The sequence below is a fragment of the Alnus glutinosa genome, chromosome 12 (assembly GCF_958979055.1).
Source record: "Alnus glutinosa chromosome 12, dhAlnGlut1.1, whole genome shotgun sequence".
Lineage (NCBI taxonomy): Eukaryota > Viridiplantae > Streptophyta > Magnoliopsida > Fagales > Betulaceae > Alnus > Alnus glutinosa.
The window spans coordinates 22,604,783-22,624,334 of record NC_084897.1 but is presented as its reverse complement, the minus strand read 5'-3'; the positions used below and the strand labels follow the sequence as shown (position 1 = coordinate 22,624,334).

Genomic DNA, 19,552 nt, shown 5'->3' with positions numbered 1-19,552 from the left:
ATCTCCTTCTAAAATTATATGATGGAGACCCAAATCTTTGCTAAAATAAGCTGCGTGGTAAGCTGTCAACACCTCCACTGTAACATGCTCGAGATTTGTCATCTTTGTCAAACTTCTGGCAACAATTAAGTGCTTTTGATGTAGAAAAATGTGCGCAATTACTAAATTCATTTTGAGTAAGAAAGTCTTATGCTGAGTCTAGCACTCGCATAAAGCCAGGTTTTTGGTTCTTGTTTTCTGCAATTAGGGCATATTGTTGAAGGATGAGAAATTTGCAATTAGTAGGTAACTTATCCTTGGAGTAGGTCTCCCAAGGCATCAATGGCGGTTAGTATGTTAATTTTCGTACAGCTGAAGATAAATCTAATATTTTGTTCAGGTTTTATAAACATGAAGAAAAATCTTAAATTTTGTTCTCTTTCTATCCTGCTAAGTTTTTTACTGCAGAAAAATCTAATCTTTTGTGGTCTTTGGGTCCTGCTAAGTTTTGTGCTACACAATGTTTACTTCTTCTTGATGGTGGAGTCTCTAGCCATGTATGTGGATAATCTATAGACCTTTTGGGCAGGGTCTGCTGGAGCTCTGAATCCTATTCAGCCTATTGCTGAAATTGGTCATGAAAATGAGAAATGATATAAATACATCTCCTACACATCTTATTTTCAAGTCCACCATTACATTTATAAAACCTATATTAAGTCCCACAAATTTAATAGTGGATTTAAAAAACTTGGTTGTATGGAATGTATGTGTTTCATTTCTCAACGGAAATATAACAAAACAGGCCACGATTTTCATTATTCACATGGACAGAGAACACAGCTGGATTCACAAGAATTCTGGTCACAGGCTTGCAGAACATGGTATCACTTTCAGGTGGATATGCGATGTTCAAAGGAAGGAGGAATTTTTTGTTTTCCATTGTCCACTCTCATAAGAGAATGTAATGGCGCATCAGAAACTATTTTATGTACAAAGAATATGACTTCCAATTTCACTTTTACACACCATGTTAAATGCCAAGGGTTTTGGAAACAATTGGGCCATTGATCTTGAATCTCAGTATGCAATTAAACCACTAAATTTTGTCCATGAAATTGTTCAAAGAAATTACAAACATAAGACAATGAAACTCCTCAAAACTGAAACAATTCCATGTGTAAGTGTCGTGCCACCATGATCTCTAGCAGACAACCATCTTGGTCTTAATTTTCAAAGGACTAGCTACTACAAAAGTAATTAAGATTTTACAGGCTCAGCTCGAGGCCTCCATAGTCCCACCCTATACTTGTGGGCGTATTTCAATATCAGCTTCCTCTGCAAAACAAAGAATCAAATGTCAGAATTTTAGAAAGTCCAAGTAGAATCATGTCTAATGCCATGAAATCATTCCAGAAATTTGACAAAGCCTCTCATCCTGACTAGTAGTAAGCCACCCCATCAGCAAGTTTCAAGTTTTAACTAGTATAGAGGATTTACATGTGCTCAGTGTCATCTTATATTTTACAAGTATACACGAGACCAGATCAAACCATACTTTTCATCCTTCATATCTCATAAATGATATCCACTCATGTAAAGCCATGTTCTAAATGCGATTTACAGACATATAAAGGTCTAAGTTAGAGATGAAACCATAACCATCCATTCACCAGGTCATGAAATGACATCTGGTTAAGACAACAATGGTCAAAGGTCTAACCATTCACATTCAAGTAATATCTTATACGTGCCTGAGTAGAAATGAGTTCACTATTCCAATAGGTTTTGAAATAGATCGATGAAAAAGAATTTATTAGTGACTACCACTAATTCAATGCCCGACACTGTAATAGACCATACTGTCATACCATCTAATAAGAGAACCATAAGCACAGAATATGATGAAATAATACTGGACCAAAAACACCACAGTTGTTACATTTTCAAAACCATCATAAATAAACCAGTCCTTGGTTTTGGCAGAAAGTACTACATTCCATGGATCAATGTCAATCAGATCCTAATAATTCAGGGATAGAAAAATGATACCAAGTATTACCAACCTATCTAGATCAGCATGACGATAATTTGTGAAACTTCACACTGACAAATGTCAAGCTAAGATATCAGTCAAAAGCCACATACGTACCAAATGCAGATCAAGTTACCATGATAGATAAATTGAAGAAAAATAATCAGCAGCAAAATTGAAATTATCACCATTGATAAAACAACATGCTCCAGCAACACTATAACCCATAACACTTGCATGAATTCTAAGGAAAAAATATATTACAAAGATATTAGTTGTTGCAACTGCAATAGAAAATTGGCTGCATACATGAAAGGACAAGGATCCTCTCTGTTTCAAATGGAGAGGATTCTCTCCATTTAGTTAAATAGGGAGAGTATAGTTGTCTTTTCACATTTTTACAAAATGTGAAAAGACAACTACACCCTCATTTTTACACTAAATGGAGAGGATCCAAATTCTACATGAAAACCCACAAACTCTCGTTGACAATAGAGGAGTAATAGTTGCAGGTAACTCAAAAATAAACACAATGAAACAAACTTAAATTTTTACAAACATAAACTCCATCTCTGTTGTACAGCTCATCAAAAAGATAATTTGTTAATTTAGGAATAACCTTTCTTATTCTTCTATATGTTAAACCTTATTTGCTGACTTAAGAGGCAACATTACTAACAGAGTAACCAGAAATTTCTGAATTCAAACTTTATAGTGATAATCCCTAGTCATCCAAGTTACAGTTGAATGAACAAATATATCAGCAAACACAATTATGATGAAACTCAAACTCATTCACACAGGAATGCATGCGGATACTTTGTTTGACAGGAAAAAGTGAAGAATTTGTAATGGTTACCTGTTGGCATGGTATGCCAAGTTTCTTGAGCCTGAGAGTGCGAGTGACAAGTAGCTTCTGGAAGTCACCAATTTCAGTTTCAAGCTTAGCCACATGAGATTCAACCCCTTTCCCTATTCCCTTCAAAAATTCTGGTATGCCCACCTTTTCTGCAACAGCAACCAGAGCCTCAAAATCAATTGTAATACCTACTTACTAAAAACTCTAATTGCTCTGATGCAAATAAAAGAAGAAGAAAAATCAATTTCCTGGTGCAAATATTTGTATTTAGAAGCATGAGAAAATAACACTTCTCCCCAACTAAACCGAATATAACTATTTGGCTTGGTTTGGGCAAGTTTTTCAAATTTTGGGAAACCCAAACAAATAAAAATGAATAGTATGTTCAATTTCTTTCTTCTTTTCTCATTACCTCGGTTTCTCAGAAACCAACCAAAGGCCAATGCTCACTTTGGTTGCTAGGAAAAGGTATCAAATGGCTGTATCCATTGTCCCAACATCAGACCCCAGTAGGCATCAAACTCTACTTTCATACAACCATTTATCTCAATTGATGCATATTTTTCATTACTAGAAAAACCTAAACAACATTAATCGTAAGACCATCCCTTTCTTTCTTTCAAATGCTCGTCAGTTTTCTCAGCAGCCAAAGGGAAGTACAGAATACATAGCACAAAAGAAAAATCAAAATGCTTGATATTACCCTGTGCAGCTAATCTATTTAGTACGGTAAGGCAAGTTTCTCATTTATGGAAGAGCCCAAACAACATAAATCATTATACCCAGAATTTATTTTCCCTTTTCTTTAAATTTTCTATGCAACCAAACAAAACTAGAAAACACAACAGAAATCAAAATCGTTAATCTTAGTCTTAGACACCCATTTGGCTGAAGAGCATTACATTTTCATTTCTACAATAACCTAAACAATGCAAATCCCAAAACCCAAAATTTATTTTCCCTTTCCAATCTTTCCTTCAGCTTTCCCAGCAACTACAACAAAATTACAAAACTTGACAACTAAAACAAATCAAAATGTTCATCCTTAATCCTCACACAACAATTTGGCCTAAACAGCACAAACTACACGACCCAATAATTTTTTTTTTTTCTTGGAAACCAAACAGAGAGAAAATTGTGTAATGGGCAATGTGTTAAACCCTCAGAAAAACCTTACCTACATATAGGGATGATTTGGAGAAGAATCTAGAGAACCCAGGAGTTGGATGTGGCTGTTGTGACATCGAAAGCACCCTTGTTTTGAAGAATATCTGCCTCCACGCCATTGTCTTCCACCTGCGCGAGTCTATTCCGAAACATAACACAAAACAAAGTCACAAGCTCTAATCTAGGCAGATGAAAACCGCTGAATTTAATGGCCTTTTTATATGTGAACAGTGTACGTTTAACTTCTATATTTTATAAACGATAGATAGTTTAACTTAGGCTCTGTTTGTTTCGGTATAAAATATTTTCAGCTCTGAAAACATTTTTCGGCATTTGTTTCGTACGGAAAATCAGCAAATATTTTTTTATATTTTCATTCAATCATATTAACCTAAAAATATCAATTTTTATTCACAACATAAAAATATAATATAAAGCAACTAAAAAAATAACCTAAAAATTATGTTTAATTAAAATATACACATTGACTAACAATGATCATATATTTTCAAGTTGGGAGAGCCATAGATAATATCCAACAATACATTCAAACTACAGACAAAAGTTCAATCGTAAATATTACCATTCAAGTTCAACCACAAATATTACAATCAAGTTTTGACATAAAGAATATTATTCATATAAATCTCTGTTTCATACTCTCGATTAACATGAGGTTCCCTACGTAATAATCTCCTAAATCTAATATCTTCTAAGATTACAGCCCCAACAGCAAGAATAGATGCAACTGAGGTCATAATTGCTGCTTGAATTTTTTTCATCCATCTACAAACATTATTGATATCAATCAACCCACTTTGCTGACATCGAATGGAAAACAAGAATGCAGATAGATACATCTGACAAGGACACTAAAACCGTTATTCATGTTTGGTACAAGTTTCAGCATACAGCAACCTACTTCTAGACGTCATGGTAGCCAAAATGTGTCTTAACAAGGCAATAAGATAACAAACAACAAAAAAGAGGAGAATTGATTTATGGTGTTTCCTATCTAATTTGGTATGAAAGTAGGGTAAGGGCATTGGCAAGGATGGACTTCAAGCCTACAAGGAGACCTGGTCCTAGATCTGTACCACCAACAAACTTATACACTTTTAATACCTCCTTATTTGCAAACAAACAGGTTTGAAGACTTGAAGTTTGAACGATGTAACAAGTCGTTGCAGCTAATGACTCGAAATCTGCAGAGCTTATGGACAATTCACATCAAATCTACATTTCATTAATTTAAGCAAAAGGACCAGTGCCCTGAATATCGTTGACTAAATTTCTGTGATAACATCCACAGAAAGTCATTTACTGGACAAATCATCGTTTATGAGGAAGTTCAATTTCAGGCTAACCTGATATATTTCAACTACAGGAGAGAGCCACCAAAAAGTAAACAACTGGCCAATAAGACAAATTGGCCCAACCCAAGGTGCAAAGAGAATGCATACAATCCCCCAAAGGCCAGTGTAGGAGTACCTCAAACAACACCAGCTAAATTTCACACTAAAATATGGACTCTTCAGGATCCAAGACTTGCCACCACGATTTACTCCCATACTCATGTACAAAAATGAGATATGGACAACCAATTCTTTTAATTGACATAAATATATGATAAGCCGTTAGAAAGCAACTAATATAACAATCAATTCAAAAATATGGCTACAACAACCATTAATACTAATGTATAGATATTACTCCTATAATCAATTCTAATACCATATACATGCCCATCTCTTATGCTAATGTGCAACATGCAGAAATATATATGTTTCGATGTCAATTATATACCCCTTACTTTGTCAATGATGTAGGTCAACCCAATCTTCTATTAATCAAAACCAGAGCTCCTACCAATCACTCAAGAAAACAGAAGAAGAAATCTGCTAATGCAAAGGTCATTGTATGGTGTTGTTATGCAACAATTGATCAAAACAAATTTGTACATCAAATAAAACCAATAACATATGACAAGAAAGGGTTACACACCAAGCTCATGAAATCCATGTTTTCTATTAATGACCAAGTTCAAATTACAACAGAACCAATAATGACAACACCAAAGATACTCAACCAACTTCTGCAAGTCATGACAATTTGAGTGAAAATAGAAGGGTTCTTTTTCTCTCAATTTTTTTTTTTTTTTCTAATGAAAATAATTTGAACTCAAGACACGAATGATCCCATCAAATTCTCTATTTCCTAAACAAAGGTTAAAAGCAACACAAAAAATATATAAATCATAGTAGTGCTTAGCAATTGGGAGCTCTTACCAGCTCCTTCAAATTTTTTGGCCGTCAATAACCCACAATGTGAAATTAAAGTAAGTTTAATATGCCTCTTATGAGGAGAAAGAGACTATTTGTCAAATTTGCCTATATTATCAAACTGCTCAATAAACAGCTACCATAAATGAGGAATGATCCTTGAATTGCCAATCTTTCATCCCATAGGCCTAAACCTGAATCAAGACTTCAAGCCCCATGAATCCATTAACTGGGTCAATGATTTGATTACCCAAAACCTGAGGTGTTAGGATAAGACCAAAATTAAGTCCATTTTTTATCCAAACATAGCTGACATCCTTAGCACTTGAATGTTTTCTATTAATGATCAAGTTCAAAGGATTTAGGAGCACCCAAAGAACAGAAAAACATCATTCATTTTTTAACGATTCGAATGCCAACACATCCACATACAAAGCAAATTGTCAATCGTCTAATAAATCCAACTAATCTTCCTGTCATTATTAATACCTGAGTTTTAATTTCTGCTAGTGTTAGGCAAAACCCCACTGAAGTTCCAGACTCAATACAATAGTTCTCAATACAACACAGATTACTATCAAAACAAAGGCTGAATCAAAGCTGCCACCCCCCCCCCCCCCCCCCTCCCCTCCCCCCCCGGGAATGTTCGAAATACCCCCTTTTACTCACCAATATGAAATGCCCAAAAACCGGAACCCGTAAACAGAGAGAAATCGGTGAGTGGGTGAGAAAAATCGAAGAGAGAGAGAATTGCATAAATATATAGAGAAGTACGAGAATGAGCTGCGGGAGAGTACCTGAGATGCGATAACCCCAACGGCGACGGCGAATGGAAATTCAGAAGCCGAATCCAAAGAGAGACGTGAGTGCCTGAGAAATTGAGAATGAGAATCAGAGAGAGAGAGAGAGAGAGAGAGAGAGAGGGAAGGAGACTTTGAAGTTGAGCGAGAAGAAGGTCGGGTGTCACTTGTCAGGGTTGAGAGTAAAGGTGAAGATGGAATAAAAAATGGTTTACGAAAAGAAAAATGATAGATTTACAACACCATCACAATAATTACACAACAGCTCCTCACATGGGGTGGGGCCCAGTGTGTGAGGCCTACCCCCAAGTGAGGGGCTGTTGTACAATTATTGTACCGGTAAAGTGTAGGAATTAAACCCCTTACGAAAAATAGGAAAAAAAAAAAGACTTATTATTTGCACTTCAAATGCACAACACCCCTCATATGGGGTGGGTCCCAGTGTGTGGAGCCCAACCTCATGTGTGGGGGTGTTGTACCCATGTTGTGCACTTGAAGTGCAAATAACATTTTCCAAAAAAAAAAATTTAAACGGACAGAAATTTTCTACAAACCGATTTATAAAAAATTTCATACAATTCACATATAAGATTGACATGTGTCTCTTAATATGTGAGCTTCTCGAATGCTTTTTAATAATATAAGAAAATATATATATATATATATATTTCTCACATATTTAAATGACCCATATCACTTTTATATGTGGGTTGTGTGAAATTTTCTACGAACCAAATTACAAGGAAAAAGTACATTTTTAGTCTTTATAGTTTTAAGTTTTTGACAAATAACTTTTTGAGTTTTAAAAAGTTATTAATTATTCTTTAGGGTAACAAAGAAAAAAAAAATGGTCTTTACACTTCAAAAAAAGTTGATTAAATCTGTTAATGTGTCATGTATAATGCTCTGCTATCATGCTGTGTAATATGCTTCCTAATTTCCTTTACCTTGCAGGGCAAACCTAAGAAGGAGAATCAGCAAAAATAAAAGTAAAAATCATCTCAACATTTTTCCATTCAATTTGTCAATTATAATTAACAAAAAAGGATGAAAACTTTCTTCGGCCTGCATAGTGCCAGGGAATTCTTGAAGCTAAACTATGAAACTTAAGTCTTCATCTCGCTCGTCTCGACTGTGTTGTTCTTGACCTAGAACAAGATTGTGGTACGGGTTTTCAAAGCTAGACTTTTAATCGTGATCATTCATGTTTTGCGTCTTCGAACACTAGGTTAATTATGCAACCTATCTCTCCAAGCCTTCAATCATTCTGTCTTGCACATTGCGTTCGTGGTATAAAAATTCCTCATTCGACACCTATCTATGCCGACCACAATCATGACCACCGGCCATGAAACTAATGAAAAGAAGATAGTTGAGCTTTGATATCAACTGACGCTGAACAGAACTATAGTGGTTCTGACAATGTAGCCTAAAAATATGAAACTGTGGATTGAAGTTGTAAGAGAACCTATAAGGATAGAAAAACAATGAATAGGGTAAAGAAAAACTCTAGTCTTGAAAATGCCTTATATCTTCAGGCTGCCTAGGCTTTAAAATTCATTGAGAGGGAAATAATGAAGTAAATGAATCCGAGTGTTGAAACAGAAAATGTTAGTGTTTCTCATAGATAATATATTAGACACTGATTAATTGAGATCAATTCTCAGTTTTCACAGTGTTCTTACAATATGCTTTTATGGTAATTATAAAAACCATTGTGTAGCCAACAATAAGATCAATTTAGAATTCTTTGAGATCGAGTTCCTGATCTTTTGGAATGATTTGCCAACTATATTTTCCCCTCGTTTCCTGCCAAGATCATGTACTTGTCTTTCCTTGTCAAATTGGTGCACTCAAACAGCAAGGCTTCAGCTATCATTGCCTGCACATGGTTGGCTACTTCAAACTTGGATTTTCCTCCAACCCCACATGTAAAATCTCTTGGTAACTTCCCAAGAATGTTGACAGTGCATGAGGTAGTTGGATTCATGAGTAGAAATACAGGGTCTAAGCATTTAAACCCACAAGCTGTTGTTCCATAGAACATGCCAACCTGAATATCGATGGCAATGGGAACTATCTCGTCAGTTGTCTCTGCAAACAGAGGACTAAATCGAAGTAGATAAGGTTCCCTACAAGTTGTTCCTTCTGGACAAACCACAAGGTTCCCCTGGCTCAGCTGCTCCGCCATCTTCTTTGAATCTTCCTCCTTGTTTCTTGTTAATCGAATCGTTTTGAGTGGTGAAAACCGCTCAGTAATTGTACTTAAGCTGTATGTGGCTGCAATGACAGGTTTCATGAGAGCAACTGAAACATATATTGGGTCAATCAGAGTTCTGTGGTTGCAGACATAAAGTATGCCCTTTGATTTTTCTTCATGGTTGTTGTTGTTTGAGGTAACAGAGGAGCTTGGCCATGATACAGTGCATTTCATCCCAAGAAGTCCCAAGATTGGCATGGATATCTTGAAAGGGAGTAGTATGGCAACAGCGGCTCTGATCAAGCAAAGCAAAAAACCTAACGGTGCCCACATTAACATGACTAAAAAAGCAAGTGGAGTTGGCCGAAAAACCAATCTTCCATCGTGGAAGATCAATGGCTTTGGATATTTCTCCATTGGAAGGACTTGACAATTCTTCTTCTCAGCCTCACTTACCAAGCAAATTACCTGCATGGTGCAACACAAATTACTGAAACGGTTGTTAAAATCGTACTTTAATATCAACCCTAAGGAATTGGCTTGAGTGGTAAGTCACAACTTGTCTCTGGTGCCTTATGAAGCATCAGGTCTAAAGTTCGACTCTTTTTGAGTGCAAACAATTTTTTGTCCGACCCATGTGGAGGAGACGCTTTGCACGATCTCCTAAATATCTAGCCAGGGCAAAGCCCCAGATCCCCAGTTATTATAAAAAAATAAAAAACTTTAATCCCCACACACATGGAGAGAGTAGAGGAGAGGCCAGGGATTTCAAGTTTTCAACATTTTTTTTTTTTTTTTTTTTTGTGAGCAAATATAGAGAAACGGAAAGGAGGGATTTCAACCTTGCAATGAGAAAAAAGTTGCTCGTGATGAAGAGACATGTTATAGGAACCAATACCCACCACATTAGCACATCCCTTTTCCTCCCCAAAGACCTCTTTCAAAACAGTCTTAGTTGGCTTGTTTTCCTCCATCAAACCCAAAAAATACCCACAAACTACCTTCAACTCTCTCCCCAAGACAGCCTCAACTCCCATGTATTCTCTCAGAAAATCATCCACCATTACTTTAGGCAAATTAGTCACTCCCACCCTTCTCCCACTTCTCATCACCACATCAAAGCATTCACACCCAACATCCTCTAAGAAAAACTTGGGCAACACAGCTCTTCCAGCTCTAAAACTCTCCTTCCTGATCCCCACAAAACATACAAAAACCATAATCTTCAGTCCCAGTTCCTCATCGACCAAACAAAACAGTTTTACAAAAGGGTACAAAAGAAACAGAATAAGAGCTCTCAAGGGCCCTCCAGCTTCAAAGGCCACCAGCATGAAGTAAGGGAAGAGGGATGGTGATTTCAAAAGTGCCCCCTCCACATGAAATAACAAAGGCTGGTTTCGAAGCTCCTCCGATGTATTGGCAAGATAAGAGTACTTCTGAAATTTCAAGTGGGGTACGTGGACATTACCAAGCTTCCCTTGGAGATTGAGCTGGTTCCCTTTTCTCCTGAGCAAATTTTTGGACAAAAAGAAAGGAGGAGCCATTTCCTAGCTGTTGCTTGATTATCGATCGTTTAACAACATTGATGAGCTGTTTATAGAGCCTTCATTTGTTAGAAAACAGTGAGAAAAAGGTACAGAATTTAATTAACCCCTTGATGAATTGTCCAAGTCAACATATATTTAACCAACCATTTAATTAAGTTTGAATATTAATCAAACAATTAATTTCTTCATTTTTTATTCCTTCAAGCTTTTTTGAGATAAAAGGTAGAATCTTAATTATCTTAATTCGTATCCGGCCATTTATAAAGAGAAAATTGAGACAAATGAGGAAATTAAAGCAGAAGTCTTAAATTCGAATACTGTCTCATCTTAATTCGTGTCGAGCCACGTATAAAGAGAGAGTTATACCAAATTCTTCTTTCACAAAGTCTTGATCAATCGCAACCAAGAATCATGCTAAACATGTTTTCCAATTGAACTGAAGTGGTCCCTTCTTTTAGTTTGTCTCTTACGTACGAAAGAGGTCTTATAAGATTCACCTAATTGGCATGGGCTGTTGTTAGCTTCTAGGGTTTCAGATCGTTAATTAATTGCCACGAATGGTGTTTTGGTACGTAGTTTGGAGGTCCTGAACCTGAAGTCGCGTTTTTGTAGACGACGCCATTTATTTCACTATTAATAACATCATTTTTGGTTTTGCATCCAAACGAGGAGTAATTGCACCGTTGGTTCTCGAATTGGTTATAATTATTTTTTATTTTATGTGGTTCAAAAAGTTTATAAGAGGTTCTCGTAATAAACAATAATTACAAATCAGTCTCTGAACACATTTTTCATTCAAAAGTTAACAGATTTCGTTAGTCAGCCACGTCACACCTAATAGAAAGCCGACACGTGTTCATTACAATAAAAAAATAAAAAATCAAATATAAATATAATTATAAATAAAATATTTGTTTTTTTAAAAAAAATAATAAAAAAATACAAAGAGATGGCGCGGCCAAATGATTTTAGGGGTGACCTTTGCACCCAGGGGTGGCGTGCGACCACCCCCATTGGCCGGGGGTGGCCAGGGCGGTAGCCATCCCTTTGTTTTTTTAAAAAAATATATATATATATATATATATTATATTTTTATTTTTATTAGATTTTATTTTTTTTATTGTAATAGACAAGTGTCGGCTTCCTATTGGGTGTAACATGGCTGACTAATGGAATATGTTAACCTAGTGGATGAAAAATTGGTCCAAAGAGTGATTCATAATTATTGTTTACTACGAGGACCCTTCATAAACTTTTCAAACCACGGGGAATGAAAAATAATTATGACCAACCCCATAGACCAACAGTACAATTATCCTTCTAAACTATTATATTTCTTTGTCACTTAGATCTCACTAAACTTTAAACTATGAAACTTCTTCTCCTTCAACTACAATCTCGTTATAGATCGCACCATTCGTTTACATTTGACGTTAAAAGGGGTTAAAAAAAAAACATACCATATGTGTGCCATACATGAACTTTTTTTACTTGAACTTCCCCCCCCCCCCCCCCCCCCAAAAAAAAAAAAAAAAATCTAAAAAGTAATTAAAAAAAAAAAAACCTTGAAGGGTACGGTGGATGGTTCAATCAGAACTACCCTCATAGCCTATTCGACTTTCGAGGGTGGCGGTCCACCCTCACAGGCTTGGTAGGGATGAAAACAGAAATTATTTTTCAAACCACGGGGAGTGAAAAATAATTATGACCAACCCCATAGACCAACAGTACAATTATCCTTCTAAACTATTATATTTCTTTGTCACTTAGATCTCACTAAACTTTAAACTATGAAACTTCTTCTCCTTCAACTACAATCTCGTTATAGATCGCACCATTCGTTTACATTTGACGTTAAAAGGGGTTAAAAAAAAAACATACCATATGTGTGCCATACATGAACTTTTTTTACTTGAACTCCCCCCCCCCCCCCCCCTAAAAAAAAAATATAAAAAGTAATTAAAAAAAAAAAAAAAAAAACCTTGAAGGGTACGGTGGATGGTTCAATCAGAACTACCCTCATAGCCTATTCGACTTTCGAGGGTGGCGGTCCACCCTCACAGGCTTGGTAGGGATGAAAACAGAAATTATTATATGCCAGGTGTCAAGAGGCATGGCCTATACTAATTCTCCTCCTTCGTCCCTGACTATGGGGAATAAGAGTAGCCAAAACACCTCCAAACGATCAAGGCAATCCATCACGGTTGAGGGGTGGTTCGACCATCCCTTAATTTTTCTTTTCTTTTTCGGTTGTTTTTATTTATTTTTTATAATTTTTAGCAGTATTTTGTGAAGTTAAAGTAAAAGAAAAAAAAAAGTCACGTGTAGTGCACACGAGAGATTTTTCGTTCACTTTAATGCAAAATGCTATCAAATGATGTGATTTAATGGAGTGGGAAAGCTTGGTGGCAAGAATTAGGTACGTTTACATAAATAGATCGATGTTACCAACTATATACTAGAATAGGCAATTTGGCTTGCTAGATGTTGCAACGGGTATGTTTGGTAAGTAAGTGAACAAAACATAATAGTTAAAAAAAAAAAAAAAAAAAAAAAAAAAAAAAAAAATTGAGTTAGGAAGAAGTAGTAAATGTGATATAAAATAAAAATAATTTATATAAAAAAATAAAAAAAAATTATATTATAGTGAATTTTTTTTATTTGAATAATAATAAAAAATTATTCATGTGATATAAAAAGTAAAAAAAAAATGATAATAAAGTTTAAAAAAATTTGTGTCACTTGGCAAACATTCTCGGAGCCTCTTAAACCGGCCTGATCTTGATCCTCCCCCATCTTCGCCCACCGCATCGTAGGTGTGCTGTACACTGCCGTATTCCCATCCAAGCCACCCATCCCATCCAAGCCACCCACTTCAACACGTGTCATGAAATTAGATGAGTAAATTGATATATGAAAGGGAAATGAGAATTCTTCTTTGAATGCTCCGACTTGACATGAAAGTTATATAAATGGTCCAACTTGACGTGCGATTAACTCTCAAAAAAAAAAAAAAAAAAAAAAAACAATTGTGGCCGGATGTAATCTTAATATTCCAGATATACTTTCAACATTGCACATAAAATGTCACTTCTCCTCCACAACATCACTTGATTCACTTTGGTGGATGTTCAGATCAAGTTTAATGATCATTGGTGGTCAGATTGATTGCGATTCTTGTGTTTCACGTGGAATAATGTTATGTATATTTTAACGTAAAATAATTTTCGTCGTAAAACATTTTTCAGTGTTTGACTCGCACGAAAAAATTACGAAATATGAAAATTCGAGTTTGGCAAATGCCGCGGGAATCCGGCAACGTCCGGTCACTGTTGTTGAATTCCGACGAGCAAGTTTGGCCGGATTTTTGTCGAACTCTTCCGGATCCGGCCGTTTTAGTCAGAGTGCGCCGAATTCCAGCCATTTTAGCTAGATTTGGCGAGCTTCTGACCATGGCCGGAATCCAGCAATATTTCGGCCAGTTTCGGCCGGAATCCGGTCCGCTGGCCTCCGGCGATGGTGGCAGGATGTCACCGGATTCCGGCGACCCCATGTTGCCGAACCCAGGCGCCGGCTAGATTCCGACGACCAACAATTGCTAAATTCCAGCAATCGGATATCAAACATGCATACAAGGACGAAGAGTTTAATTTCAGAAAACGATTTACCGCTTTAAAAACCATAAATCGTTTTTCAAAAATTAAATAAGCTTTTACGGTCAAACTAAAAATGATTTTCGTTGATCCTTATTTTCACCCCTACCCAAACACCGTAAAATGCAGAAATCATTTTACGCCGAAACAAACAAAACATAAATGTAATCTTAATCATGTATATATAAGCTTTTTGACACCCTTTTTTTGCAAGTTGGTTTTTAAAAGCGAGTTATATCCAAATTTTGTATTATTTTGTATCAGAACCAAACATCACGTCACGAATTCAAGTCACGGAGAGGGCGATTGATGGGTTTGATTAAAATATCGATAGGTGAGTGGAGCCGTCAAAAGAGAAATAACTACCATTAAATCAGAACTAATAGGGTGAATCATCACCCATAGTTGAGGTCGGCTGAGGAAGCGTGGTGGTATATGGGATTCCCTATTCTATGTTCATAACTTCATATTTATCCCACATTTACGTAATTGAGAGCATCGATCTCGTGAAGGCAACTGATGTGCGTATATCAATCCATTATTTCCAACTTCCAACTACTCTCAGGAACCGTCTCTGTCCATCTTATTAATAGATCACGTAAAAGACTTGTCAGAATATGCGAAAAATATACTAATTAATAGAAAATATTTTAAATATCAATCAAATATGATATCTGTTAATTTAATAAATATCAATCAAATAGTTAATGTATTCCTCAAATTACTAATTGTGTCAAAATCTCCCTTTTAAACTATTAAAAAATATTAATGTCTCTCTAATAACAAAAATACCCTTAATAAAATTAAAATTTTAAAAAAAAAATTATACCAAAAAAATAAAAAATAAATAAATAACTGTTTTTCCTTTTTTTTTTCCTTTTTTATTTTTTTTTTAAAAATAAATTTCAGTTATTTTTCATAATGTTCTTTTTCGTTTTTTTAATTTAATAAAAAACTTGTTTTTCTTTTTCGTTTGTTTTGTTTTTTTTAAAAAAATGTTTTTATAATTTTCAGTTATTTTTTCTTTGATTTAAAAAAAAAAATCATTCTTTTTCGTTCTTTTAATTTTTTTCATTTTTTATTTTTTATTTTTTAGTTTTTTTTTTTCATTTTTTAGTTTTAGTTTTTTTTTTAATTTATAAGGACATTTTTGTCTTACTCAACAAAATTTAAGATAATTTTTGTTTTTTTTTTAGTTTTAAAGTGGACATTGACATTTTTTAGGCTCAATATTAATATTTGAGCAACAAGAGCTCATGGTCACTAACATACCTAACACACAATTATGACTCATGAAGGACAACAATCTCTTCATTGAGCACAAGTTGCTGATTAAATTCATTTGCAACCAGTCTTGCTTTGTTTTTATCAACTGACCCATCAATTCTGCATTCATAGCCTAATGATACTCTAGGGATTTGATAAATGTGGATATAGACCAAACATAGTAACATACCTAACACACAATTATGACTCATGAAGGACGACAACCCCCTCCCACCCACCCACCCTAAGAAAAATGAATGAAATATATCATTTTACAAAGGGAAATGCTTGATGGGAGACACTCATCCGTCCCTCATCAGCCATTTATAATAAAAAATAGTTTTTTTATTAAAAAATTGCCTCTGATGTGACATCAGAGGCAATTCGAACCGAGCTATAAAATGTTTATTCAAGCTCGGCTCGTTTAAAACTTAGGCAAGTTCGAGCTCGTTGAGAATGACATTCGAACTTAGTCGAACCGGGTTACTCGACAAGCTTGGCTCAACTAAAGCTGGAGGTAGGCTATTAAATTTTTCAATGTGTGATCAAAACGGAGTTCAAACCCAAATTTGTGAACAACCTATACTAACTTAATATGTTAGTTTAACATACTAAATACTATTATCAAAGTATTATAATGAATATGTACTACAATATTTACTTGGCTAGTATATTATATGCTTTTTTAGTATATATACATATTTTATCAAAAAATACCTATAGATCATAGTTAACTACTATATTATATTTATATATATATAGACACACACACACACAAGTAATATATAGTTAATTACATTTACTTATGTTAGTTTATGAACTAATTAGTTAGTATGTTAACTAATACACACACATATATAAATATTAAGTAACATATATATATATATATATATATATATATACATACACACACACACACACACATATACAAAATATATAAACGAGCTAACGAGTCGGACTAAAGAGCCGGACGAGCAATTCGGTCGAGCTTTAAACAAGCTAAGCTCGCTAGCCCCCTATCGAGTTTTGTCAAACGAGTTAGATATGTATCACTTAATAATTGAGCATGTTTCTACAGTAACGAGCGAGTTTCTACAGTATCAAGCGAGAGTTCGGATTGGGCTAAACCAAGCAAATTGTCAAAACGGACTAGTTTATTTACATCTCTACTTACAACTTCTACACAACTCCCACACAACCCCCTCTCACATTAGATGGGACCCATATACATGGATCCCATACAATGTGAGAAGGGGTTGTATGGGAGTTGTGTGGGAGGAGATGTAAGGGCAATTTCAAATAGACTTGACTCAGTCTCAGTACATTTAACAAATGAGTCGAGAGTGAACAGAATATTATGCTCAATTATTAAATAAGACATACTCATATAAGTTTGACTCATTCGTGTGTGTGTGTGTGTGTATATATAGATTAACATCTTATATAAATGTAAAATTGTTATACACCATATGTTGTGGTTATATTTATATACTTATATACTACTAAGTATATATAATATATCATATTATAACATGTAACCTAGTTATTTATGCTTATATTTTAACTATAGCCTATAATTACATACCAGTTACTTATGTACCTAAGTAATTAACCCTTTTAAAATGTAAATATATAACATATGATATGATTACTAGTGCTTAAATTAACCAGTTAGTAGTTACATATTATATAGATATACTATTGTAACTATTGTACAATGTTTATCCTAGGTATTTCCTACAAGAAATGTCTAAGTATTAAAGTATATAACTATATACATATATACTATATAACATATGGTTAACTATAGTTATATATAATATACTAGTTACTCTCATATGCTATAATCTATAGTCATAGCTTATGGTTACTATAGAGTTATAGTTAATATTTTGAAATTCATAAAGAAAATGAAAAATGTTAATGCTAAAATTAACCATTTGAATTGAGATGTATCATGTCATGTTGACATGCCAAGTTCACATACCAACTAAACCGAAGCATTTGATGGACAAATGATATGGAAAAGGAAAATAGCAAGAAAAGAGAATGATTTCTTTAAACTTTAAACTTGAAACAACTGTTTTTATGCACATCCAGTGACTGATTGAATCGTAGGTGTGCTGTACACTGCCGCATTCCCATCCAAGCCACCCACTTCAACACGTGTCATGAAATTAGATGAGTAAATTGATATATGAAAGGGAAATGAGAATTCTTCTTTGAATGCTCCAAGTTGACATGAAAGTTATATAAATGGTCCAACTTGACGTGCGATTAACTCTCAAAAAAAAAAAAAAAAAAAAACAATTGTGGCCGGATGTAATCTTAATATTCCAGATATACTTTCAACATTGCACATAAAATGTCACTTCTCCTCCACAACATCACTTTGGTGGATGTTCGGATCAAGTTTAATGATCATTGGTGGTCAGATTGATTGCGATTCTTGTGTTTCACGTGGATTAATGTTTCGTTTATTTTAACGTAAAATAATTTTTGTCGTAAAATAGTTTTTAGTGTTTGACTCGCACGAAAAAATTACGAAATACGAAAATTCGAGTTTGGCAAATGCTGCCGAAATCCAGCAATATTCTGGCCAGTTTCGGCCGGAATCTGGTCCGTTGGCCTCGGACGATGGTGGCAGGATGTCACCGGATTCCGGCGACCCCATGTTGCTGAACCCAGGTGCCGACTGGATTCCGACGACCAACAATTGTTAAATTCCAACAATCGGATATCAAACGTGCGTACAAGGACGAAGAGTTTAATTTCGAAAAACGATTTACCGCTTTAAAAACCGTAAATCGTTTTTCAAAAATTAAATAAGCTTTTACGGTCAAACTAAAAATGATTTTCGTTGACCATTATTTTCACCCCTACCCAAACACCATAAAATACCGAAATTATTTTACGCCGAAACAAACGAAGCATAAGTGTAATCTTAATCATGTATATATAAGTTTTTTGACACCCTTTTTTTGCAAGTTGGTTTTTAAGAGTGAATTATATCCAAATTTTGTATTATTTTGTATCAGAACCAAGCATCACGTCATGAATTCAAGTCATGGAGAAGGCGATTGATGGGTTTGATTAAAATATCGATAGATGAGTAAATAAATATTTATATTTTATTTATTTATATTTTTATTAGATTTTATTTTTTTTATTGTAATAGACACGTGTCGGCTTCCTATTGGGCGTGACATGGCTGACTAATAAAATCTGTTAACCTAGTAGATGGAAAATTGGTCCAGATAGTGATTCATAATTATTGTTTACTACGAGGACCCTCCATAAACTTTTTAAACCACGAAGAGTGAAAAATAATTATAACCAACCACATAGACCAACAGTGCAATTATCCTTCCAAACTATTATATTTCTTTGTCACTTAGATCTCGCTAAACTTTAAACTATGAAACTTCTTCTCCTTCAACTACAATCTTGTTATAGATCGCACCATTCGTTTACATTTGACGTTAAAAGGGGTTAAAAAAAAAAAATACCATATGTGTGCCATACATGAACTTTTTTTACTTGAACTCCCCCCCCCCCCCAAAAAAAAATAAAATAAAATCTAAAAGTAATTAAAAAAAAAAACCTTGAAGGGTACGGTGGATGGTTCAATCAGAACTACCCTCATAGCCAATTCGACTTTCGAGGGTGGCGGTCCACCCTCACAGGCTTGGTAGGGATGAAAACAGAAATTATTATAGGCCAGGTGCCAAGAGGCATGGCCTATACTAATTCTCCTCCTTCGT

General features: G+C 34.8%; 2 protein-coding genes across 2 annotated transcripts; both read right to left on the bottom strand.

The window, feature by feature from the left end:
- Window positions 1–1,046: 1,046 nt before the first annotated feature.
- Window positions 1,047–7,300, bottom strand: LOC133851028 (uncharacterized). Its single transcript, XM_062287318.1, has 4 exons — window positions 7,120–7,300; window positions 4,051–4,179; window positions 2,874–3,022; window positions 1,047–1,317 (listed from the first exon to the last, which is right to left on the bottom strand). Exons 2-4 carry the CDS (start codon window positions 4,157–4,159, stop codon window positions 1,240–1,242), a joined length of 336 nt encoding a protein of 111 aa, XP_062143302.1. The 5' UTR covers window positions 4,160–4,179; window positions 7,120–7,300; the 3' UTR covers window positions 1,047–1,239.
- A 1,418-nt stretch (window positions 7,301–8,718) lies between these two features.
- Window positions 8,719–10,902, bottom strand: LOC133851905 (probable glycerol-3-phosphate acyltransferase 3). Its single transcript, XM_062288531.1, has 2 exons — window positions 10,165–10,902; window positions 8,719–9,790 (listed from the first exon to the last, which is right to left on the bottom strand). The coding sequence occupies exons 1-2, from the start codon at window positions 10,864–10,866 to the stop codon at window positions 8,912–8,914; spliced, it is 1,581 nt and encodes a 526-aa protein (XP_062144515.1). The 5' UTR covers window positions 10,867–10,902; the 3' UTR covers window positions 8,719–8,911.
- Window positions 10,903–19,552: the final 8,650 nt, after the last annotated feature.

Bases quoted from the DNA above. Each gene is read 5' to 3' on its own strand.
- LOC133851905 (XM_062288531.1), bottom strand. From the start codon at position 10,866: ATGGCTCCTCCTTTCTTTTTGTCCAAAAATTTGCTCAGGAGAAAAGGG. The intron at 9,791-10,164 runs GTTGAAATCCCT...TGCACCATGCAG, and splicing joins AACTTTTTTCTCATTGCAAG to GTAATTTGCTTGGTAAGTGA.
- LOC133851028 (XM_062287318.1), bottom strand. From the start codon at position 4,159: ATGGCGTGGAGGCAGATATTCTTCAAAACAAGGGTGCTTTCGATGTCA. The intron at 3,023-4,050 runs GTAAGGTTTTTC...TTGCTGTTGCAG, and splicing joins CAAATCATCCCTATATGTAG to AAAAGGTGGGCATACCAGAA. The intron at 1,318-2,873 runs GTAACCATTACA...TTTGTTTTGCAG, and splicing joins TTGGCATACCATGCCAACAG to AGGAAGCTGATATTGAAATA.